The sequence below is a fragment of the Eubalaena glacialis genome, chromosome 6 (genome assembly GCF_028564815.1).
Source record: "Eubalaena glacialis isolate mEubGla1 chromosome 6, mEubGla1.1.hap2.+ XY, whole genome shotgun sequence".
NCBI classification, from domain to species: Eukaryota; Metazoa; Chordata; class Mammalia; order Artiodactyla; family Balaenidae; genus Eubalaena; species Eubalaena glacialis.
In genome coordinates this window covers 11,100,447-11,126,650 of record NC_083721.1, presented here as the reverse complement: position 1 = coordinate 11,126,650, position 26,204 = coordinate 11,100,447, and the positions used below count along the sequence as shown (strand labels likewise).

Genomic DNA, 26,204 nt, shown 5'->3' with positions numbered 1-26,204 from the left:
CACCTGCGGGGTCCGGGTGGGGGTCCCGGCGGGGGTCCCGGCGGGGGCCGCGGGCGGCGTGGAGCGCGGCTGTGGAGGGGGGCGGCGCAGCCGCCTTACGGAGGGGGCGTGGCTCGCCGAGGGGGCGTGGCGGCCCGTCTGCGCAGCTGCCAGAGCCTTTAAGCCCGGGCTCGCTCGGCCGGAGTGTGCTTTCGCCGCCTGGGAGCTTTCCGGCCCAGCTGCCTGTCCGATCCCCGCGGTCCCAGCCCTCCTGCGTCCTGGGAGCCGGCTCGGTTCGGAGCCGAGAGCTGTGCGTTCGGGCATGCCCCGCTACGAGCTGGCTTTGATCCTGAAAGCCATGCAGCGGGTAAGTGACCTTCCCCTCAGAGCCCGCCTTCCCGCGCGGGCGCCCTCGCAGCCGCTAGGCCGCCGCCCCCCGCCCTCCTCGCCCTCCCCGCCCTCCCCGCGCGGCCGGAGGGGGCCGGGGCCGCGGGCGGCGGGCGGCGGGCGTCCGCGCTGAGGGGGCGCGTGGGGCCGACCGGCCCGGCGAGGCCGCGTGCGCGCGGCCGCGGGAGGGTGTGCCTCGCACGCGGCCGCCGGGCGGTCTGGCGGGCGGGCGGGGGACGGGGGGCGGGGCGGCCCGCGGGAGTCCAGTGGAAGGTCCGCGGGAGGACACGCGCCAGCGCCCGGCCCCGGCCCGGGTCCCGCGCCCGCCGTCGCGAAGCTGCCTCGTCGCCGGCCCCGCCGCTGCCGCCCGCTCCGGCCCCGCTCCGGCCCAGCTCCGTCGCCCACCCGCCTCCGCCTCGCCTCCGCCGGCCGCCCCGGAACCGTCCGCGCTCAATAAAACCTTCTCCAAAGCGTGTTTGTGCGATTGTCTGGACCACGGTCGCGTAGAACCGGCTCTCACGTGAAAAAAAAATCTTTGACTTCTCGTTTTCTGACTTCAGCGACAATCCTGCTCCGGGTGCCCTTAGCCCAGTTTCATTCATCCAAGTTGTGGCCTTTTTTGCGCCTTCCGGAAGAAATTTGGCTCCCTCTGCTTTTGATTGCTGTTGAGGTAGAGGATTTCAGGTTTGGAGGGATGTTAAGCGATCCTGCAGTCCGTTCACTCCAGGTAACGCTGTGGCCGAGGACAGGGACCCGCGGCCCGGAGGCAGCTCTTCGTTCTCTGTTCTGGGTCAGGTACTCCTCAAGCCGTCGCCGAAATCCCCATTCTTCCGTGAATTCGGTAACGTAGTGTGTGGTGTGTGCTTTTTTTCCTCCCCCCGCCTTCCCTTCCAGGTATAATAATAAAAATGATAATAATTCGATGTTCGAACTTTGGGAAGATAGCTTCCTACAGCGCCAGAGGCTTGGGCACATTCTATGTTTTGGGTCAGTTTTGAAAAGGAGCTGTTAGGAAGTTAAGCCTGGGGTCTTGGTCCAAGCGCTGTTGAAACGCTGCCAATCACAGAGCATTAGAAAATCGTTCCGTTCTTTGCACACTGTAAAGTGGAAAAGACACCAGTGTCTCTTGATCAGGTCTGGAGAGTCTGGTCCGGCATGCCATTGTGTCCCCAAGCTTGTTCTCCCTGAATTTGGGGGAAGGTAAGATTGCATTGTTCAGCCTCCTGAGTATTGCCGCTTTCTTGGCCCTCTTCCCTCTATACTGAAATACACTGCTTAAAGAGAATGGGAACAATGAAGAAAAGAAAAGCACAGTGTTAAAAAGGAAACATTTAAAATTATGTGGCAGTTGTTTAAGTCCTCCCTTTAAGTTACGCGTTTTAGGAGCTATCAGAACCTGGGAAATGGAGATACTGAAATTTCTTTTGTTTCACCTTGTTTTAGGGAGAAAACAAGTATCATTAAACAATGTATTTGAGTCAACGTATAGACATAGTATTTGTTCATTCCATAAACCTTTGGAATGAAAATTCAGAACTCTTCTTTGTCTTTAGCATAGCTGCCAAGTACTGTACATTTGTTAACAGAGCTTCAAGTATGTTAGTTAATGTATTTCCTCTGTGTTCCATTTTTTTTTTTTTTTTTTTTTGTATCCTGTAACAACCAGGATTCACAATCTTTGGTGTGGATCATACATTTCTTACTCCAGTTCAGATAAGCCACATAGTACAGTTTGGTTAAAATAATAATTCAATTAACCTTCCTTGAAATCCTGGCGAGGTTGGGCAGGGGCCCTTTGCAAATAATCAAGGTGAACTCCTCCCTGGAGGCGGAGGCCTCCATGGCTACAGATAAGGATATTGTAACAATGATGAAGTTGTGTTGAAGAGATCCTTGACCTAAATAAAGTAAGATTAAACAACAAAAAATTTCTCTTTTTGTATTGTTCATAAAACCTGTTTTTGAGTAGGTTGTCAATGGGTAACGAACACAAAGACTTACTGGTTTTGAACAGTTTTGCTTGCTTTCCATTTGGGGAAATTGGATCCTAAAATAAGATCCGTACTTCGGGGGAAATGAATGAAAAATGCCACCATGAGCTTGTATATCTCTGACAGGCTTTGGGGAAACCTTCCTTCTAATATGCAGTGGTTTGCAGTTCCACTTGCAGGTAGCCTATTCTATGTAACTCCTCAACTTTAAGATGCATATCTTTTATATTTTTAGATTCTGAAATGTATACCTCTTACGGTGTACCCCTTGATGACTTATTTTCCTTTCCCACCTTCCTCAGATCATTTATGTATCTTGGAATTGAGGAAATATTCTATGTTGGACAACTCTTGTAAAAGATGTGGAAGTTGCAGTCTTTTCTTGGATTCCCAGAGAGGTTTTCTTGTTTCTTTCTTGTGGTACTCTGTAGGCCTGAAGAGCATTCCTCCTCTCTTTAGGGTGAAAACTGAGCATAGAAGAGATTTTAAATTTAAGATGCAGGTACTGTGTTGAGCCTCTCACAGCATTTCTTGTGTTAAAGACCCACTGCATTGTAGCACAGACTCTTGTGGGAGTCCCCATTGGAAGATTTCAGGGTGTAGTATATAGAATGAATCTTTATTGAACTATACACAACTGTGTGTTAGTCACTTAGAAGTTTCAGTGCTGTCTTTTTCTCAGTTTGCAATTGGGAGTCCATTATAATGAATCTCTGCTTGTGTTGCGCTCTCAAGTTTGTGTACTTACGAATGTAGATACCAGCCCTCCCAAGACGAAATTTATTTGCAGGTACCATTTAGCTTGAATTTTATTAAAACGTGTGTATGTAAAGTTGTCTTTCTGTATTCCCCCTATTTTTAGTTTAGCGTGAAAAGTAGATAAATGTAGTTAATTCTGAAAGTTGATGCGGTAGAGTAATGGATGTTGTGAAACCAGACTTTTAAAGGTGATGACTAAAGCCATTTGAAAAGGTGGTTGCTTAGACCAGTTGTAGATCGTTAGGTAGAAGTGTCTCCATAGTAAAAAGGTATTGAAAAGTCTTGTCATAGGTCAGCATCGTAAGAGTTTTATTCCTTTCTGGCAAACACAGTTTTCAAGGCTGTAGTATGGAAGGACATAGCTGTAGAGGAAAGATCACAAGCTGCAGAGTTCCAGGCAGTCTCAATTCAGCATATGGAAAACCTTTTCCAACAACTGAAAAAGTAACAAATTGCCTGTGAGATGGTGAGTTTTCTCTCCACCTCTACCCTGACCTCTTGCAGTGGGAATGTTTAGGTAGGTAGAGGAGGAGGGGTCATGCATTTGGTAGGTGAGATATGACACTGATTTCTGAGGTCCCCTGAGAGTTTGAGAAATGGCTTTTGTCCTTTGATTTCACTTTGAAATTTGATTTAACACATTGGTATTTCATCTCAGCTAGGTAAAAGATAGATTGAATTGACAATTTTTGAATTTTAAAGCCACATACTGTGTTGAAAAGCTGTGTGAACTTCGTAGAAAATTTTTACGTTTGGGATAGGCTCAGGAAGAGGAATTTTGAGGTTAAAAAAAGATCTATGCAGGACATTTATATATTTTGGTTACTTAGTTTAGGAACACTTTATCATGTCTTAGCACATTTGCCCAGAGGATGATCACAATTGGCATATTTAGAGTTGTGAAAGCCCTGGGAAAATATTTTTTCCTGAAGTCTTCTCATTGCTACTTAGGAATTTTTAGGAATTAAAGGTTAATGGTTTAAATAATAATTAGTTTAATTCTAAGTGAATATAGGTGTGTACAATAAAATAGCATTTATATATCCTCTTGCATAATTTTTCAAATAGGAATAAAAGTAGATAGCTACTTTGGAAATCAAATTCTTTTTCATTAAAAGAGATTTCACAAGTTATTTTATGTTTAATATCCTTCATTTTTAATTTCATTGAAAATCAGATTATATTTTAAATTTTACAATAACATTGAAATAGTTGTTTGTAAGTAAAGAGTTTTACGATGTACTGAGTTTAATTTATGACCTGGGTTTTATAAGTTTAGAAATAGAAGTGTTGTGATATTCCTAAAACTGTACAAAGCAGTAGGTTTTCTGATAATGCAGTGAAGAGTCTCTTCTATTTCTCCTCAGTCAAGCCTTTTCGGTTAGAAAACCTGGCAAAAGTTGTGTACTCTAGAGCTGTATCCCAGGTTTAGGATCTTGTGAAAGTAATTGCTACAGAATGTTTGCATTTTAGATACTTTTTGGAGGCATAGGGTCTAATAATGAACTCAAGTATGGAACTGGCCAACCTTAGGTCATTGTAGCTTGGCTTGCTTGGCAACATTTGATAACTAGGAGCTAGTGATACTTTTGCTGTCAGTTGGTGGCAGACAGAAGTTCAGATGGAAACATATTTGTCCTAGTTGTCAGGTGGCTAAGTTAGTCTCTTTTTCCTTCTGTGAGCCCTCCCTTAACAGCTTAGCTTGTAGCTTGTATCTTTAATAATCACCCTTTGTGTTTTGTCTACTTGAAATCAGACAACTTAAAATAGTTATCCAGTAAGGAAAGACTTGAGCCTTGTGGGCAATGTTGTACTTTCACTTGGTACTAAAGTTTTCTTGGGTTACAGCTTATTGCCGCAGCAAGTGATTGAAGAAGGAGTCCTGTTCCTGCCCCTGAGCTTACAGCTAAGGTACAAGGAGTGGCTTGGGGGTAAGGAATCCTTCCTCACCAGACATGGTTTGTATGTATGAAGACTGTTTGTCAGAAGTTTGACATTCTGCACTAAATTCTTTGTTATTCGTGACTCACACATTCAGTACAGCTGTTTGTTGCTTTTTAGAATCTACATGTTTCATATGCAGACTGCTATTGAATCTTCTCACCTTTAGATTATAAAATCACTTTAAAGAAAACTAAGTGTGAAAGCATTGAGGAAATTCTGAAGTAATGTTTTTCATCTAGTACCTTCACTGTATTTGTAGTTCAGGTAGAATTTATCTGTTCAAGATGAGGAATACATCTTTTTAGTGGAAGGCAGTTCTAAACCAACACGGAATGTTACCAACACATGTAGTTAATTTCTTAGGGGAATCAAATTTAAGGAATTAGTCAGATTTAAAGAAATCATTCAAATTTAATGAATGTCTGGTAAGTTATCAATTTATCTAAAGGAAAAACTACCCTCAGAAGTTCAGAAAAAGACAGTTAATCCAGTCCTGTTATCCTTGTTGTACTTAGAGCAGGAGTTGGCAAACTATATGGTTCACAGGCCAAATCCAACCTGTCACCTGCATTTGTATGGCCTGTGAGCTTAAGGAAGGATTTTACGTTTTTAAATAGTTGGGAAAAAATTAGAGTATTTTATGAAAGTTATATGAAGTTCAAATATCAGAGTCCATAAATGCAGGTGTTTTGGAACATAACTCTATTCATTTGTTTATATTTATTATCTGGTCCTTTAGAAAAAAAATTTGCTGACCCCTTATTTACACATAATTTCCTAGGTTCACCATTTCTCTTAGCTTCTTATGGTGCTGTTTTCTGAGATTTCTGCTTTGATTCCTTCCTTTCCCTCTATATACTGTACCTTTGCTTTCATGTGGTTTAACCTTCATATGGTTTGCCTTTTTTTGGTAACAAGCCAAGAACTCTGGCATTTTGTACTCTTCTGTGCTGGTTATAGCCTCCTGGATGTTCCCTTGGCTCTGCAAACTCAATGTGGTTCAAACTTAATGAGTTGCCTACCCCAAAACTTGTCTAACTTATTTCTGTTCGTGGCTTCTGTTTTCTGTCACATGTGGCTGAACCAATCCAACTCTTTGTTCCTTCAGTCTCAATCCCATATAGTCTCTTCTCTGCCCTAGCTGAACTACTTACGTTTCTTGCTTGGATTCTTGCAGTTTCTTAGGTGGTCTCTCTAACATATTGCTGGGGGGTAGGATAATCAATGCCTGTAAATATGCTTTTTGGAGTGCAAGAATATAAGTTCTTGAGATACTTTGAAAGAATTAAATTGGGATGCATTTTTAAGAAAATAACACAAACCATTGTTACAAAGCATTGTATAATGATGTCTTTTTGATTACATCATTACCGGCCCATATCAGTTGATTGTGTCAACACCATTGCCAAATTACAGCACATTCAGAAATGTGCTCTTTTTCAAAGATACTCCTAATGAAGTCTGGCATCCAAGGCCACCTGTGATATGACTCCAATCTTTTTTTTTAACCTCATCTCTCAATTTCTTTCATTCTCCATTTCATATAGTACTGAGTAAAGAGAATTGCTGTAGATCCCTATAAATACCATTCCCTTTTATTTCCTTTGGTGCCTGTGTCACACTGCTTTTCTTGTAATGCCCTCCTGTATTACCCCATCATCTCCATGAAGACATGCTTCAAGTTCATTTTAACTCATCTGGTACATGAAACAAATATTGAGGACCTGCACTGTTATGAGTATAATATTTCCTTTGGACTTGCATGGTGTGTTTCCGTGTCTTATCACATGGACCACTTTCTACTTAGTATTACAGTTAATTGGTGAATGTTTCATACCTCCTTTGGTAGGTTACATGTTCTTGAGGGTCAGGTCTGTTTCATTTCTGTCCTCTGCTTTGCACACAAGGTTGATATTCACTAAGCTGCCTTATGGGGATTCCTCTTCTATCTGCCTAAAACAGTTCTTGAATGTGAGATAGCATGCTGATCTCTTGTGCTAGTAAGTTGCTTTCAAGTCAGTGCACTTTGCACTGAGAGAGTTGTATGCTTATCAGAAGTTGTGTTGATTTCCAAGACTATTTCATGGCAGGTAATCTTGCTTTTATAATAATTTAAATATGTAAACCGATGAAATGAGTGCAAACTTTTTTTTTTTTTCCTGAAAACCAAGTTGGATTCTTTGGAAAAACTTGATAAAGGTGAGTCACTAAAATAACGGCAGTAGAATTAGATATGGCTGTAATAACAAAGTTTTGGAGAAAGAATAACAATAATCCAGTATGATTCTGTGTGTAGACTGCTTTACAAGATTTCTTAAAGCTTTCCACTTTAATGAAACTGGAATGGAGATTGTAGATGATGCATTTATAGATACAGTTTAGATCAAGCAGCAGGAACTTCGGTCAGCAAGGAGCACCACATCATCAATCCCGTTCTCCAAGTGCTTGACCCCATGTTAAGATTGACAAATACATTCATGTGTTAAATGTAGATAAAATGTTTGTTATGTATGTATGATTTTTTGATTTCCTATTTTAGCTTTAATCCCTTTTTTACTTACTACTTTTGTATATGATTGTTTTGGATACAAAGGCTTTTGCTTCAATAAGTGCTCCGATTTTTGTTTTCTAAATGAATGGAAGAAATTAAGATCCGAAATGAAGATCGTGGTTGTGTTATGTTGGAATAAACAAAGAACTGACACTGGGACAGCAGAAAGAGCTTTAGAAACAATGAACCTCGTTTTGATTCCTGGCACCTACATCCTAGGAGTCTTAACCCTCTTGGATCCTCATTTCTGTCTGTAAGATGGGAGTGATCCCTCAGTTGGAGAGTCTTTGAAGATAAGATGGTAACACGACCTTAGAGGTAGTAGGTGTTCAGTGTGTCATTAAAGTAGCTTTGTGATCTCAGGCAAGTTATCAAACTTTATTGTGTAGTTTTCCATTATTCCCACTTTCTTAATGAAGGAACTCCAAAAGATAAATTTTTTTATGTGTGAGCTACCAGAATCCAAGACTGAATCAAACCTGGAATATAGTACTTGCTCAGAAATTTTTGTATTAATGAACATGAGCCATACTGCATAATAGCTTGCATGCTAATTAAGCAAGGTCTAGCTTCTGCATCCGTGAAATGTAGAATGTGTGTGTGAGGGAGCCCATGAATGAACTCCACTGCTTGGAACGGCCTCTCTGTCAGACAGATGTGCAGCGTTTATTCAGCAGCTACTGGCCTTTGCCAGGCTGAGTGCAGTGGGATTCCTCATCAAGAACTAAACTGTTTGCAACTGGGCTTTGTGTTCATCTCTCTCATCTGACCTTGTATAACTAGTACTTAGGTTTAATGTGTTTTTTAAGTGAGAAGGTTGGGAAAAGTGAAGAACAGGGAAAAATCTAAAAGAATTACTTTAGATAGACTAAGTGTCAAGGTGATTTGAGGCAGGTGGAGGGAAAGCTTAGTATTTTAATCTTCAGTAAATGTTTGATTGCTAATTGCAAATTGCTAAATCTTTAGGGATGACCCTTTTTCAGTAAAATCAACACATGGAGCAGATAGATCATAGCCTAATTGATTTCTGCTGCTACGTGATATCTTCAGTTAGTATTTTACTTTTCATTTTTGATGGAGCAATGTATTATAAAACTACATCTTTCCTTTTAATTGTTGATTTTGAGAGATTTTTTTCCACTCCTATTGGTACAGATTTTTTTCTTATAAAGGAATTAAAATACAACAGTATTATTTTATTTTTTAAACATCATAGCATATGTTGCTGGAATGTATATGTTTCATTAACATTAACATGTTAACATTCATTAACACGCTTGATTGATTTTTAAATAATTGTCTTGTAAGCCAGGGGTACCTGTGATCCAAGTCAAAAATAAGACCATTTACAAGAGAATGCACATTTTGTATTGATGTATACTTAACTGTCAGTTTTTTAAGTCCAACTTTGTTTCAGACTTAATTTGTGACTTTTTTTCTACCTGATTATTTTACTCTGAAGCTGCATAATGAAATATTGGATGATGTAGGGTATTGGGTGCTGTATGAAACAGGATAGAGAAATATGTGTGTGTGTGAGTGTATGATAGTGGATGAAGAAACAAGAATGTGACCAAGAAGATCGAATAGTAATGCTGCTAACTTTGAAATCATTTTCATTGTGTTTGGAGATGGCAATGTGAAGTGTAAATATATTCATGAGTTAATGAAAGCTGTTTAACAAAGTTGCCTAAGAAATAGAAAGGTTATATGTTGAATTCTTTTGACTACGGTGTTTTAAAAACTGGGTAAGTATGAATCAGCCTTATTTTGTCATAGTTTGGAGTGTTGTAATTCAAGACTGAAAGGGGTTAGGTGGGCCTGTGGTAAAATGGTAGAGCTGCTAGGGGTGGGGGGAAGGTAGGGGTGTGTGTGTGTGTGTGTGTGTGTGTGTGTGTGTACGTGTGTGTGTGCACACATGCTGGTGGTGCTGGTGCTTACCACTACAGTCTATTATTGCCATGGGGAGTGTGGGCCAGGTTTTGCCAGCTTGTCCTTTTCTATCCTATTCTTAGCCAGAAATCCAGATTTTACAGGAAGTCTGATTTTTAACATGTCACAACTAAAAATATTTAAGCACCATGGACCTAAGGAAATGTATCTGTTGGTCAGGTATGGCTACCATCTTGTAATTTCTGATTTAGATGATGGGCTTTAGATGTTCTTTAAAGACATCCTTAATTGCCTTTAGAACTCTTTTAGCATTTAGGTTACAAAAATTGCTGCTCACACATTGACAGAACCCATCTTGTTAATTGGTCATTGATTTACAGTAGGACTAATAATTAGTAAATGGCAAACATGTTCACGTCTTAAAAGTATCAGTTTCTAGTTCTGGACTCGTGGATTATGTATGCCCATTTAGGCTAAGTGTACGTACAGACTTCAGAGAGTTGCACAGAGACTGAGGTATTGACTTAGTGTGAACTGTCAGAACTTGGTATTCATAGTCCACTTCTTCTTTAGATGTCTGGGTGATTGCTTATTTTAAGCATGCCTTAGTACAGTTTGGTTTACACCCACTGTACTAAAGTCTTACAGGTTTGAAATACTGCTTCCTGGAAAAGACTGCTTTATCTAGAAAATGACATTTTTTTGCTCAGGGTATATCTATGAAATTCACATTAGCTTATATGACACATGATCCTTGGAATATAGTATTACTACGAAAGAAATTAGGTGCTCTTCTAGTCAGAGGATAGAACAAGAGGATGGTACAATATTATAATTTTTGGCCAGGCTTCATGTTTCCATGGAATGGAAGCCAAGTCATTACCTTGACTGACTTTCCCTTTTTGTCTTTGTTACTTCCCCACTCCCACTCCAGATACATAACAGCAGATTGCAAATAAACTCAGGTCCAGTTTGTTCTTCCCTACCTTTCAAGTCCAGGGTACAGTTGATTTGTTCCCATCCCTCTCCCCCATCATTTTTATTATGATTACAATGCCCTAGTTAAGGGAATCCTTACCCACTTTGGGAACATTTCAGTAGAGGTTGATGTGGATGAGAGCTTAAAAATGGAATTGCAAGTGAAGGTAGGGACTTAAAACCTCGACCTGGAGCTCTCAGTGCTCATAAAGTGGCATTTCCCTGCTTCTGTCCTAGCATCAAGAATTCCTGGTTTTGAATTCCCTGGCGGTCCAGTGGTTAGGACTCTGTGCTTTCACTGCTGAGGGCGCGGGTTCGATCCCTGGTCGGGGAACTAAGTAAGATCCCACAAGCCATGCGGCGCGGCCAAAAAAAAAAAAAAAAAAATTCCTGGTTTTGTCTTTGTTTAGACTTCAGTGTCTCCTTGACACCTACCTTGCCTATTACAATGCTTTAATTTTGTCAGGTGTAGAAACCCAAGTGCAGCTATAACAGCCAGATTGCTGTGGATGTACTTCAGTATGAGAACACATTGTGTGGTGGTCAGGTCATAGCTGAGCTTGGATTTCAGGTGCTGGGAAGGTCCTCGTGTGGGAACCCATGTGTAGTCTTTGCTTGTATTAGAAGGATGGAGGACCAAAGTCCCAGATACCTGTCCTGTTTTCAGTTGTTCAGGTGTCCTGTGTGCAAATTATGAATATAAGACATTGTTCAGTACTGGTTTTGATTCGGATTCAAGGTGAGTTTCTGCTGCTGAATAAAAAGCGAAATTTGGGGGTAAGATCTTTGCCAGGCGTATGTTGCAGGGAAGGTGTACTTAAGTGTCCTTTTAAAAAAACTGCTTCAACCATTATTAAGTAAATATATGACCCAGTAGTAGGTTGTTTTGATTGTCATTCTTTTGTGCTGGTATACTGCTTGCCTTCTGTTTTGTTGGCAGTTACATGAGAAAGCAGTTTTGTGAAGTATACTACCTTGAAAACCTTAGACACCGAGTTTCCATCAGGGATGATCTTTAGTCCAGCAGACTCTAGTAGCATGATTGGTCTTAGGAATGCCATTCTTATGTATAGACTGAGGGCCAGGAGTTTGTGCAAATTCAGTTTAAGGAGATTAAAGTGAAGAAAAGAAATTCCTTTTAATATCATTTCCTTTATTAAATATTTTATCTGATTAGGATGAAATAATTGGAAGCTACTTATAATTTCAAGATCTCCTACCTTCTGACATCCAAGGAAAGCACTTCTGATCTTATTTTTCTGGATTTTTATACCAGTCTACTAGTTCTATCTTTGAAATGTAAGAGAAAAATCCAGCTGCATTTGTAATCTACAAAACCATGCCTCAGTTTTATGTTCACTTCTTAGGTTCAGTTCAGGGCATAGTTTCTTCCAGTCCTTCCAAATTCTGTTAAAGTTATCCTGTTTATGGTCCTATTGTTTACTTCTTGAAAATCCTGTATTCCCCAAACCTTGGAGAAGATTGGAAGGTTTTAAAATTTTCTAACCAAAAGTATCTGCCTGAGGAAACATCCCAATTTCAGGATCTTCTATTTTATGACTTGGCCTCCTGGGAGAATTAGAATCTGGTCTACCAGGAAGACTCTTGTGTTTACATTTTCTGGCCTCAGTCTCATGGAAAAATGAGAAACTTCTTGGCCTCTGTTCTTCTAGGAACATAAAATTGGAACCAAGTAGGATGAGAACAGAAAACATGACGGTAAACCACCTGGTTGGATGTCTGACATCTGTAAATCTTATGGTTTGTAATACCTAATTCTTAGTGGCTGGTTTAAGCAGGGTGTGTGTGTGTGTGTATTCCCTCCACCCCTTGAATATTCAGCCATCTTAAGGGTTAGATAGTGTGATCTCCATTTTACACATGAAAAAACTGAAGTGGAAAGGTACCCGGGACCACACAGCTCAGTAAGGGGCCAAGTCAGGATCCTAAAGGCAGTCTCAAACTAGAAGCTATACTTTTGATCACTGCATCTGTAGAAAACAGTGTACACTGTACTGGTATTAGAGCTATAAAGTCCCCTTAGACTGAAGGAAGTATTTCGTATCTGTTTTGAGTGCCTAGTAGGTGCCAGCACTACCATGTGTTTGGGGAATAGAGTGGTAAACTGTAGGACAAAGTTCCAGCTTTCATAGGGCTTACATTCTAATGAGGGAGACAAACTAGCAAATGCTGTGAAGAGAAACAGCAGGATAAGGGGACAAATGTGGCCTTATATTTTCATTATAGTGCTCAGGCAAGGCTGAGACTTCAGTGAGGGAGCGAGCCATGGCCATTAACTGCGGGCAGAAGAGCAGGGATGAGTGCAGAGGTCTTGGAGTGGTTATATTAACATGGCATTCAATTCAGCAGGCTTTTATTTTATAGGTCGTCTTCAAGCCTTTCCTGAAAGAATTGACAGCATATGACAGTTTAATGCTAACTTTTTTTCCATAGGACTTTTATCTAGCAATCTATCTCGATGAAGTTGGCTTGAGGTACATGTTTTTCCCATTTTATAGAAGTGAGAATTAAGATGTGGACTCAAGCATACGTAAAGGTGACTCGTTTAACGAATCTCCGTATTGTATCCATCACCCAGCTTCAGCAGTTATCACCATTTACCACTCTTGCTTTATCTCTGCCACCCCTTCCCTTTATTTATTTATTTTTTTTGCTGGAGTATTTTATATTTTCTTAACTTTATCTTAAAATTTTAAACCTTTAGAAGAGTTACCAGTATAAGAACCATTCAGTTGACACCTGTATGCTTTTCACCTAGATCACTAATTTGCCGTATTGGCTCTTTTTTAATCATTTGAGAGTTGCAGGCATTGTTGACATGCCTTTCTTAGGAATAAGGACTTTCTTCCTAACTATAGCATGACCATTACACTCAGATTTGACATCAATACAATACAATTATAGAATGTTCAATTTGTGTTCTAATTTACCTTGTTATTCCAGTGTTATCCTTTAGTTCTTCAGTCCAGTATTCAGTCAAGGCTCATGTATTTGGTTGTTGTTTAGTCTTCTTGATCTAGAGCAGTTCTCAAGCCTTTGTCATTAAGGACAGTGTCACTTTGAAGAGTCCAGGCCCTCTGGTCTGGAGAATCCCTCAATTTGAATTTGTCTATCTGCTTTCTCATGATTAGAGATAGGTTAAACATTGTTGGCAGGAATGTTACATAGGGATGTCAGTTTGTCCCACTGTTGGGGATGTCAAACAATTATTTGGTTTAGGTGATATCCACCAGATTGCTTCATTATAAATGTACCTTTTTTCCTTTAGTAATTATTAAGTGATTTATGGAGTGACAAACTTGATTGAGACTCAATATTCTTTTCTCCAGCAGTCTTCCACTGGATTTAGCATTTACTGATGATTCAGAATCAGTTATTGCTGGAGTACTTTAAAGCAAATGCAGATATAAAATTTCTCATGTAAATATTTATCATGTATCTAAAAGGTAAGGGCTTAAAAAACAAAAACAAAAAACCACAGTGCCTTTATGCCACCTCACTACAATTCCTTAACATCTAATATCCATATTCAAATGCCCTGAATTGTCTCAGTTGTTTCTCTACAGTTGATTTGCTTGAATCTGAATCCAAGCAATGTCCACAGGTTGTATTTACTTGATGTTTTTGCAAGTGTTCCTGGGTATAGCATTCATGTCTGCCTTTAGAGATGAGATTAATTCTTGATGGGTGTAGATGTTGACAGCCTCAAGCATCCATTCTGAAGTTCCCATCAAACTTTCTTTCACCTAAGGGTTCTAGCATCCATTGCAATCATTGCCTAGGGACATTATTTCATTAGGGATTACGAAAGGTGATTCTCAGATTGCATCATTCCTTCTGTATCGATGAGCAGATTTTTTTCTGACCTGTGTTTATTTCTACTTTTTTATATATACCTTCCTGGGGAGAGTTGTAAAAGGATACATTCTTCATCTTTACTTCACAGAGGATGGTTCTGGACTTCCTTAGTAATTCTGTAATATGTCCTCGATTTTCTTATATGTAAATTTGGGGGTAATTATGCCTACCTCTTGGGGATTTTGTGAGGATTAAATGGTCCGGTACATGTAGCTTAAAAATGGTGCCTGGCACTAATGTTGGGGTAAGCGCTAGTTATTAAAGTAACTTTTTCATTTAAATCTTCAAGTGTAATGGAGAGGCAGAGATGGGAGAGGTTCTTCATGCGTTGACATCAGCAGGATGCTTGAATTTGTATAGAGTGAGCTGAGGGAAGTGCTGCTTGCCCACACCGGGCTGTCCTTTGTGACTGCATGGAAACAACCATAATACACGAAGCATATATCACTGCACACTGTGAAATGGATATTGACAGTTGAAGAGGTAAAATCTGGAACGCATTCTGAAATGGAGTTAGTACAATGAAGGGAAGTAGGTAGGTAGGTAGTATGAGATGGTGGCTCCAGGTACAGGTTTTTACTATGTCATGGCCCTTTGAGATTTTTATCTGAACAAAGGGCAGCATGCTTGCCTAGTCTGATTTGTCTTGTTGTCATTCTACACTCAACTAGAGCTGTTTGAGATTGCAAATCACTTTGGTAGGGGAGGAAGTGCTTTACTTCTTCTTGGCCTTTTAATCTGCCTTCTCTTTCTGCTTTAAAAAAACCCCACTGTTGATAATTGTATAGAGTGTTGGAAGTTTAACACTCTTGATCAGGTGTTTAGTCATTAATATTTGATTCATTTATTTAAACATTTGAGCACCTGCAGTGTGCAAGATAGTGTTCTAGACACAGACCACATCAGTGAGCATCAGAGACTGGAGTCTCTGCCCTCATGGAATTTACATTTTGGTAGTGAGGTGACAGTAAATATGAGGAAGTTGTATAGTATGTTAGAAGGTGTTGAGTCCTGTGGAAAAAAATAAAGCAGGATAAGGAGAGATTGAGATGGTTAGGAAGTTACTTTTGAGCAAAGACAATGAGAGGAGAGCAAGTCTTGTGAAAATCTGGGGGTGCAGAGTGTGTCCTGCATAGGGAACAGCCAGTGTCAAGGTCCCGAGGCATGTTTGGTACATTGTGCATTGTGAGTGAAGAGGTGACTGCTTGCTGTGTTAATGCCCTGTTGTGGGCCAAGGGCCAGAGCTTGGAGACAGGTTAAGAGGCTAGGGCAGTTAACCGGATGAGATGGAATGGTGTTTTGGATCAGGGTGCTAGTGGTTGAGATTCTGAGTGGTCTGATTCTGGATATATTTTTTGAGAGAAAGCTAACACATTTTGCTAATGGATTGATTATGAGTGGGTTGAGAGAGAATGTGAGCAAGCCCTCAGTGATGACTGATAATTCGGGCTTGAGCAATAGTAAGGATGGAGTCACCATTCTCTGAGGTGAGGAAGATTGAGAGTGGAACAGCTTTAAGGGGGTGAGCCAAATTATTCATACTCCCAAGGAAAAGGATAGGTGGTTACAAACACTTCATTCAGTAAGGACAGTGATCCATAGATTTTGCTATGAGAACTCATATCTATAGATCATACAGCCAATTCTCTTAACCTAATGTCTTAAGGATGTAAGAGTTAGCAGATGAGGGAAGGCTGAGATTCATATAGCCTGTGGTAACAAGGTCCGATGTAGAATAGACTTGGAGACTTAATTTTTTAATTCTAACACTGAAAAAGAGAATGGAGGCAAAAGCCTTGGACTTGGAGAATGAGAAGCTGGTTGAGCCTTGATCTTCTAGCCGAATTTCCTGCTCTGTGTGTTTTTACTTACATAAGAAGCCTGTGCCTGGGACTTCTTTTTGTTTTGAATCTCTTCATTTTTTCATACATATATTCATCACGAATGATCATACATAAATACTTCAGTTGGATTTTATCCTCTACACTCTTTGCAGTCTCTTTCGTTAACATTTGTTATATATACATCTCAGTTGTTTTCTCTGCAAACTCCAAATTTTTAAACATGGGTGATATTGAATGATCTTTTATTAATATTGTTTGTTTCTATTAATAAATGTCCTTTTCATTAAAGATAGTATTGCATAGTGATTAAGGGAAGAAGCAATTTAAACCTAGATGGGAGTGCAAATCCAGATGTAAACACAAATAACTGTATCCTGGGGTGTTATACTACCTCATTGGTTTCAGTTTTCTTGTGTGTAAAATGATCATAATAATTGTACTTATCCCATAATTGTTGTGAGGATTAAAGTAATGCATACAGCACTCTAGGCACAGTACCTACAAGGTGTTAGGACTTAGTGCCAGGTATTTATTTTTTATCTCCATTATTTATAACTCATTTATGATAACTAGTCGTTTGCAAGCAAATAGTGCTGAGCCTTTTGAATTCTTCCCATTAAAAGTTAACACAAAATGCTTAGTCATTGGGATTACCTGATATGGTATCATAGGCGCTACTACTCCGTTACTTTACATTTTCATTTCTCTCAAAAAATATAGGTTATTGGAGTTTGCTCCATACACATGTTCTGGTATCATCCACATAAAGGTTGAAACCAGTGGTAGTTTCAAATTTACCCCCATACCCAAAAGGTCTTCATTGCTGAGACTTCTTTCGAAAAACAAACAAAACCCAAAAGACCCCTGGTGAGCCACACTTCTACATTCGTAGAAGCAAATTAAAATGACTGTATCTTGGGGGATGTGTGTATATGGATGAAATGATAAATCTGGTGGTTTATGAACTTTTCTAGGTGAATAAGATTTTATTTGAAGAAATGGATTACTTACATGGGAAACCATCCCTCCTAACCCCCCACCCCCCAATAATTTGCTAAAAGTAGAGCCGTTCTGGTTGGTAGAGGGTTGCTGGAGGGGGGCTTAAATCCCTGTTCACTCTGCCTCACCTCCCACCCCTGTGATGGGACACCCCTGTGTCCCATCTAGGAACCCTCAGAATATAGTTTGAATGCCATTTGAGTTCAATCACGGTTTCATACATTTCTTGCATACTTCCAAAAACTTGAACAGCAAGATTGTAGGTATAGTAGAAATGTTTTGCCAAAGAAATTTAAGGGCAAGCTCCTTAAATGTTTTAGGGACTATTATATGATTACATGTCTTCAGCTCCACTTGTAATTTAAAATTGGCTGGAATTCATATCTGTTGTATTAGAAACACTCATTTTCCTTTTGGTGTCACTGATAAACTGCTATCATAGCCAAGCTCTACATTTTTAAAGTTAAGCAAGGGTTGAGGAAGGCCCTGTTATGAGTATGTATATACCAAGCGCCAGCAACCTATTCCACTAGAGGAGTTTGCTTTGTTGGACTTTGAATCAAGATAACAAAAGTGGAAATGTGTCTGAAAAGTCCATAAGTAGAATTTTATATAAATTTAGTGAGTTTTTTTGTATTTAACTTGAATGAAGTGATGTAGATAGGAGCTAATAGTTGAGTTGGTTGGGAGCCTGTTTAAAATATTTGTGACAGAACTGCATATTTAATACATTATTTTATTTAGTTCTTTTTATCTATAAATAACTTTTATGAGGCTCCTAAAACACCTGGGGTATCGTTGATAGTTTAATTTGAAAGGAGCCGATATCACCACTTCCAGTCTATGCAAGTTGTAGACAGTGAAGTGACGTTTACTGAGCACCTGCCTGTTGCACTGGGCAACACACTTTCTAGGTGTTACTTAACTCCTTATTAAACCATTAAGAGCTGCGTGGTGCCTTCATTTTACAGACGAGAGAGTTGAGGCTCATAGAGATTACTTGCCTAAGATCCTGCAGTTAGGAAGTGACAGAGCTTGGACCCCCAGCCCTTCAAAGCTCGTCTGCTTTCTTGACCATGCCACCTACACATGTACGTTTTCAGACGTGTCGGTGTGTTCTGTACCCCTTAAATTACTAGTTAGTAAAGGGAATATTTTCCATCGAATCAGAAAATGAGCAAGACTTGGCAAGCCTACTATTGACAGTAGTGGGCTCTGCCTATTCAGATTGTCCTTTTGAATGTTTGGTTTTTAAATCGACCCCAAAGCTAAAAAGATTGTGGTTTGGTCACTTTGAGGGTCACTTTGTTCTACTCTTTGGTAGTTCGCGAGCCTCATTGAGTTTATTATGACTTGCAGCCCTGATGGCTTTAAGGTTTGTTTTTCTTGTTCTTTGTTTGGTTTTTATGGCAGATGACTTTCTTTTAAGAGTGACCATACATCCTGGATTTTACACAATGTCCCAGAATAGCTTCCTAGCTTGGAAGATAAACTATATGTTCTCCCTAGATAATAGAAAAGAGATGTTAGATTTGGTCATAACTAATTATGTTTTGATTATATTACCTGAAGGGGTTTAATAGCTGATTTAAATTTGGTCTTACCTATTTTACTCTTTCTAGTTCAAACACAGCAAATATTTGTGTACACTTCTTTATTTGGATTAATTCTTTAATTGTAATTTAATTCATCCAAGTAAATGAAATAGTACTTTCATGTACCAAGATTGTATTTTTATTTTGTGCGGAACTATCAACAAAACACTGCTTTCTGAGACAGAAGCGCCCTCCTGTTGGGGAGAGTCTCTCTGTTTCACAACACCCTTGTGTTTGATTGAAATCAGCTCAATTTCTTACACTGGCCATCATAACTAGGGGACCATTTCTTTATACATTCTACGTCTATTACTCTCGTTACAGAAATAATCGTTTTCTTAAAAATGCACTACCAAGGAGCCAACCCACATACTTATCATTACTATACCTACTTTATTACTCGTCCCACATTTCTCACTTAAGGGATTTATCTGAACCATGAACCAGCTTAGTCCTAGAAATATAAAAACATAAATTAAAAAATTTCGTTTTAGCTGGAGAAAAAATTTTTCCATGTATATTCTTTCTAACAATAAAGGAACTCTGGATAGTGTTCGTTATATTTTTGTTGTAGAAATGTTTACTTCTTTAAAAGAGTGAGAAAAAATATGCAAAACTTGTATATTTTATTTGGAACCATTTTTTAAGAATTGCACACTTCATCTCCTAAAAGGCTGTGACAGTCTCTCTTAATGACTAGTATGTGAAATTTGGCTGCATTGTATTATAGTATTTTATATCTTTCTGTAAACTAATTTGATCTGTTTTTGTTTTTGTTTCCTTCTCCAGTCTTTACTAGGTGCTGGTCTCTGGATGTTTTTTGTTTAAATTGGAAAAATCTTAAATCTGTCCACAGACTGCTATGGTATCCAGTGAGATGGGGACTGTTGGCAGTGGCTTTTGAAGGATCTGAGGGGCAGAAAGAGCTGAGAACTCGGCCTTGAGCTAGTGTTTGGCGTCTTCCTGCTGCCTCTCCTGTGGGCCCAACATCTTTTCTCTCTAGCTTACCTGCCAGCTGTTCTAGGGAAGTTAGGGGTTAGACCAGTCTAAGCATTCATCACGGAGCGGAGTATGGCTTAGATATCTTACTTGCATCATATTTGACAATGGGAAAGTGTTGTTTATTTTAGCAGTGCTTCCTAGTGATCGGAGAAGGAAGGGCTTGTTTTGTCTCTGAGCACTCTGCTCTTTGAACAGATAGGCTGCTGCAGCAGCCACTGCAATACATAGCCCCTTCCACCTTCCCTCCAGACAAACATAAAAGCACTCTGGCTGTTTGTCCCTTCTTGAGGAGACAGATGGTCAAGTATTGCCGTTGAGAAGAGAGACACTTGAAATGGCCCTTCTGACCAGTGCGCTAGGCTTATCTGTGTGTAAGTTGGAACAAAATGGCAAGGGTATGGCTTGGATGTTGGATGGCAGTGGGAGCTCTGTTGGGGGCAGGGATCTCATAATTGCCAACTACAGTTTTCTTTGTAATTGAGGACCTAACCCTTATACTGAAATGTTACAGGTACCCTTTTAAATAATTAATATTTATTAGTCACCTGATTAGATTTTATTAAAAATTTAGGTAATTCTTCCTAAATAATGTCCAAGTATTTTTTAAAATAACTTGAACGTTTTGGGGTCAGAGAAAGTAGTCATAGAAATACAAGCAGCTTCAGGTTTTGGCAAGTATGAAGTGATACAAATACCAACTTTTAGTGTATTTTATGTTTTTGTGTGTGGCAGTTTTACTCATGCCAGTCATTATTGACACTGGCTTTTAGGAGGAAAGATTTTAGTTTTTTTTAGTGTAATTGTTGTAGTGCTTTATGCTTAAAAAGGCATAAAGATGGGTTTAAGACATTTCTATGTGGCAGCATTATTAATTAGACCTAATAACCTAATTCGGTAGCGTGTTTATCTTTAAGCATTATTTCCAGCTCTTTTCCTTACCAGTAAGAGGTGTGTTGTTAAGTGTTTAGTACTGTGGTCTATTTGGAAAAGAGGTGGCTTTTAGTATCATTTATAGGACTTAATAATTTTTAAAGGAAAATATCTAGATTCATCAAAAAGCATCTGCTGTGTCAAGCATAAAAAAACATTTCACTCTGAGGTTGCCTTATCTCAAAAGGAGAAATCACTTTAGGAGTTAACATGTGGAAGGCATTAGCTTGAATTACAAAGTGTTTTTCATATTGGTCTTTCAGCTCCAATTATAATAACTTTGAAGATTCAGAATTTGTCTCTTTTTCCAGGAGAAAACCCGTCATATTCATAAACTCAATTTTAGGTAAATTTAAATGTCTGTTTTTCAATGATTTTCTTAATCCAGGACTGAAAAAATCTGATTGACTTATTGAAGATAATTTATTATCTAATGGTTTATAGATGTCTGTTTTGTTTAGGTTTGGAAGATATAATAATAATGACGTTATTTTTCAGTCTTCCAGAAAAATTTTCTCTTTCTTCCTCCTCTCCTTGCTCTGTATACCCTTCAACAAGAAAGCATTTAAAAGGAAAAATTATTCAGCAAAATCAAACCTTGAGTCAGTGCCTTTATCTTCTCAGAGGTTCTCTTGGAAATAATGCCTAATGAAATGGAAGGGAAGGAAATCACTTTCTTTAACATTAAACAAATCTTTTTTTCAATGTCTTCCTTCTAGCTAGCAGAGTAAAATTTTAGGGTTGTTTATAAGTTGTATGTTCCTAGTTTTTTTGTGTGGAACATCTTGTTTCCCCTTAGGGCAGGAGTCATGTCACAATTTCTAGGTTAATATATGATGACTAGCACAGATGTACATTTGTAGTAGGAATCTAGGAAAATTTTGTAACAGTAGGCTGCACAGACTAAGCAGTACTTGGTATTGTGTTTGGGGGTAGATGATAATACTTAGTAAGTACCTGTTCTGTCCAGGACCCTAACTGGCTATAAAATACATTACTCTTAGGATTCACAGTATTTGAAGATTCATTTTGGTGCCCTTATTTATTATGAATAATTAGTGTCATCCCCCCCGCCCCCAAGGTGCTTTAAGACCTTGGTGCCTTTCCAATCTGAGACTACCACACTAAGGCAAGAAAGGGCAGTGTCATGGTGGGCAGTTCTTAGTTGCCAGAGAAGTTAAGCCGCTTAGTTAGGAGATCGAAGAATTTTTGTTCTTAGTTCAAAATGATAAATATTCTCCCTGACTTTAAGTATCAGATGTGATAGTATGGATCACTCTTTCCTGTGGAACTAAAGTACATATATTTTAAAAGTTTTTTTTTTCTTTTTATAATGTCTTGTTGCGCCGTTTTGCTAGACTGAAAGTTTCCTCATCGCTTGGTGAGCCCCTCCTCTAATTCAATCTTTGTCTTTTGTCTTTGCTGCCTTGCAGGGTTGGTACAGTAGGCTTCACTAGACTTAGCTGCAACTCAGAATTTCTCCTCCAGCACCTGAGTAAATGCTGATGGTCTTGTGGAGAGTGGATTAAGAGTACGAGCTAAGTTCTCAATCCCAATTAAGAAGCGGAGGAAAATTTAAACTGTCTCCTTCAAAGTTTATCACAACCGCCACCATCAAGACAGCAAACCAAAGGACAAAGACTTTGACCTGCTGTGTTGCTCTGTGTAGTCCAGTTCACGTATGGTTTACAGACTTGGCTGGGGTTACTAATGAGTAAATAAAAAGTTGGACACTTCTGTCATTGGACACTTTTATTCACAAAGTTACCAAAATGAGGGCTGTACTGGAGACAGCAGACATTGCCATAGTGGCCCTGTATTTTATCCTGGTCATGTGCATTGGTTTTTTTGCCATGTGGAAATCTAATAGAAGCACTGTAAGTGGATACTTCCTGGCGGGGCGCTCTATGACCTGGGTAGCAATTGGTGCCTCTCTGTTTGTGAGCAATATTGGGAGTGAGCACTTCATTGGGCTGGCAGGCTCTGGAGCTGCAAGTGGATTTGCAGTGGGCGCATGGGAATTCAATGCCTTACTGCTTTTGCAACTTCTGGGATGGGTTTTCATCCCGATTTACATCCGGTCAGGGGTATACACCATGCCTGAATACTTGTCCAAGCGATTTGGTGGCCATAGGATTCAGGTCTATTTCGCAGCGTTGTCTCTGATTCTCTATATCTTCACCAAGCTCTCAGTGGATCTGTATTCGGGTGCCCTCTTTATCCAGGAGTCTTTGGGTTGGAACCTTTATGTGTCTGTCATCCTACTCATTGGCATGACTGCTTTGCTGACTGTCACCGGAGGCCTTGTTGCAGTGATCTACACAGACACTCTACAGGCTCTGCTCATGATCATTGGGGCACTCACACTTATGATTATTAGCATGATGGAGATTGGCGGGTTTGAGGAAGTTAAGAGAAGGTACATGTTGGCCTCACCCAATGTCACTTCCATCTTGTTGACATACAACCTTTCCAACACAAATTCTTGTAATGTCCACCCTAAGAAAGATGCACTGAAAATGTTGCGGAATCCAACAGATGAAGATGTTCCTTGGCCTGGATTCATTCTTGGGCAGACCCCAGCTTCGGTGTGGTACTGGTGTGCTGACCAAGTCATCGTGCAGAGGGTCCTAGCGGCTAAAAACATTGCTCATGCCAAAGGCTCTACTCTGATGGCTGGCTTCTTGAAGCTTCTGCCAATGTTTATCATAGTTGTCCCAGGAATGATTTCCAGGATACTGTTTGCTGATGATATAGCTTGCATCAACCCAGAGCACTGCATGCAAGTCTGTGGAAGCAGAGCTGGGTGCTCTAACATTGCTTACCCACGCCTGGTGATGAAGCTGGTTCCTGTGGGCCTCCGGGGCTTAATGATGGCAGTGATGATTGCAGCTCTGATGAGTGACTTGGACTCTATCTTTAACAGTGCCAGTACCATATTCACCCTCGATGTGTACAAACTCATCCGCAAGAGCGCAAGCTCCCGGGAACTAATGATTGTGGGGAGGATATTTGTGGCTTTTATGGTAGTGATCAGCATTGCATGGGTGCCCATCATCGTGGAGATGCAAGGAGGCCAGATGTACCTTTACATTCAGGAGGTAGCAGATTACCTGACGCCCCCAGTTGCAGCCCTGTTCCTTCTGGCGATTTTCTGGAAGCGTTGCAATGAACAAGGGGCTTTCTATGGTGGAATGGCTGGCTTTGTTCTTGGAGCAGTCCGTTTGACACTGGCCTTTGCCTACCGTGCCCCAGAATGTGACCAACCTGATAACAGGCCAGGCTTCATCAAAGACATCCATTACATGTACGTGGCCACAGCGTTGTTTTGGGTCACAGGACTCATTACTGTAATTGTTAGCCTTCTCACGCCACCTCCTACGAAGGAACAGATTCGTACCACCACCTTTTGGTCTAAGAAGAGCCTGGTGGTAAAGGAGAGCTGCTCCCCAAAAGAAGAACCATACAAAATGCAAGAGAAGAGCATCCTGAGGTGCAGTGAGAATAGTGAGGCTGTCAACCACGTCATTCCCAATGGGAAATCTGAAGATAGCATTAAGGGCCTGCAGCCTGAAGATGTTAATCTGTTGGTGACCTGCAGAGAGGAGGGCAACCCAGTGGCTTCTTTAGGTCATTCAGAGGCAGAAACACCTGTAGATGCTTATTCCAATGGGCAAGCAGCTCTCATGGGTGAGAAAGAGAGAAAGAAAGAAACAGAGGATGGAGGCCAGTACTGGAAGTTCATAGATTGGTTCTGTGGCTTTAAAAGTAAGAGCCTCAGCAAGAGGAGTCTCAGAGACCTGATGGAGGAGGAGGCTGTTTGTTTACAAATGTTGGAAGAAACTCCACAAGTTAAACTAATACTGAATATTGGACTTTTTGCTGTGTGTTCACTTGGAATTTTCATGTTTGTTTATTTCTCCTTATGAACTTTTAAGGATATGATGAGACACTAACTTAAGAAAATACTGGTCTTTGAAAAAAAACAAAAAAAACAAAAAACAAAACACCTATGTAACTGTTGCATCTCTCAGGCATTGTTTACGCTGTAGGTTTTAGCCAAATTTTACTTAGCAGAAAAATCATCTATTTGCAAGACTTTATTTTCCCAGAGATGGATGAAAGTAAAATTTCAATCTAAATGAAGTAAAACTTGTTTAACAGACTGAATTGTGCACATGTGGTTTAAAATTTTCCATACCAAAGTAAGGAGAGACCAATTATTCTCATAGAGCACTTAGAGCAGAATATATGCTAAGATATCACGAATAAGATATACTGTCTGCACTGCCAAATCTTGGTAGGCCTTCTTACCCTGAAGTAGAAGACTTGCTCATTTTAAAGTTTTTTCTCTCTCTGTAATCCCTACTTCCATTTTAAAAAACTGAATTTGTAGACATTGTATAATCAATTATGTACTGAAAATCTAACATGTGCTTGTTTCAGGGCAAGTTCGTTTGCCAGGTTTGTTTTGTTAGCATGAGCCTATGGATTCTGAATGCTGAAAGAAAGGAAGAAGAATGTTTTCCTGTAGCTATTCTTGTACCACCAGTATATGGAATGTTGGGAAAAAGTTTGTTCCAGTTGTTTTTTTCTTTTTTTCCTACTTTGAAGTTTAAGTGAACCATACTCAAATGACCACCAAGTCTGTCTTTATAAAGTTGTATGTCATGATTGTATTGTAAATGATTATGGGGGAGAAAATGAAGTAAACATTGCTGATGATCCCCAGATTTACTGACCAAATTAAGATCATTTATGTAGTTTGGAAATTAGCATCTCCTAAGCAGCATTTGATCGACTAAGCTGAACAGGTGATAGTCTAATACTAAATATCGGACTTTTTGCCGTGTGTTCACTTGGAATTTTCATGTTCTCATACTTCATTAATTCTCTAGCTTTGTTCTTGTCATTTGGTAACATTCTTTATTAGCCAGGTACCTTCCCAAGTGGATCCATTTGGAAGATATGTCCGGAAATTTGAAGAAGAATTAACTCTGCCTTTGTGCTGGGTCGCCCTACTTGATTAGATCATGAGATATTGCAGTTGAGTTTTTAGAGTGAAAATTTAATTCTCAGATCATATTGTATCCTTGATAAGTCTTTTTTCCCCGATTTACTTTTTTTTCAAAAGACTTGCCATGTGTACACAGCCTCTACATTTTTGCTTAAAAAGTTAACAGTGACTTAGACTGTGATGATACTTCGATGCAAACTGACCATCAGTAACAGAAAACTCAAGAGTGCATGCTTTGCCATTGGTGGATTGTCAGTATAGTTTTTCTGTAGAATGGATAGCATGTTCAAGAGGTGCCATGAACAAGAACTTCTACGGGTTTAGTAGTGTGTCTTGTAGAGGAGATTACAGGACTTGCGTTAATTGTAGGACCCTCTATCTTGACATGGCTTCGTACCCAGTTACAGCCTTCCTGGAAGAGAATCCATTTTTCACAGGCTGATTCCCTTCATGAGC

General features: G+C 39.8%; 2 protein-coding genes across 2 annotated transcripts in view; both read left to right on the top strand.

Annotated features, from left to right (window-relative positions):
- The window catches only part of MRPS6 (mitochondrial ribosomal protein S6), a 64,405-nt gene that overhangs the window by 131 nt on the left and 38,070 nt on the right, over positions 1-26,204 (top strand). The window contains exon 2 of the mRNA XM_061192691.1: positions 1-346. Within this exon, the coding sequence (XP_061048674.1) occupies positions 1-346 (346 nt within the window). The remainder of the gene's footprint in view (positions 347-26,204) is intronic.
- Positions 257-24,722, top strand: SLC5A3 (solute carrier family 5 member 3). Its single transcript, XM_061193960.1, has 2 exons — positions 257-346; positions 22,165-24,722. The coding sequence occupies exon 2, from the start codon at positions 22,504-22,506 to the stop codon at positions 24,658-24,660; it is 2,157 nt and encodes a 718-aa protein (XP_061049943.1). The 5' UTR covers positions 257-346; positions 22,165-22,503; the 3' UTR covers positions 24,661-24,722.

Coding starts and splice junctions, on each gene's coding strand:
- SLC5A3 (XM_061193960.1), top strand. CDS start 22,504: ATGAGGGCTGTACTGGAGACAGCAGACATTGCCATAGTGGCCCTGTAT.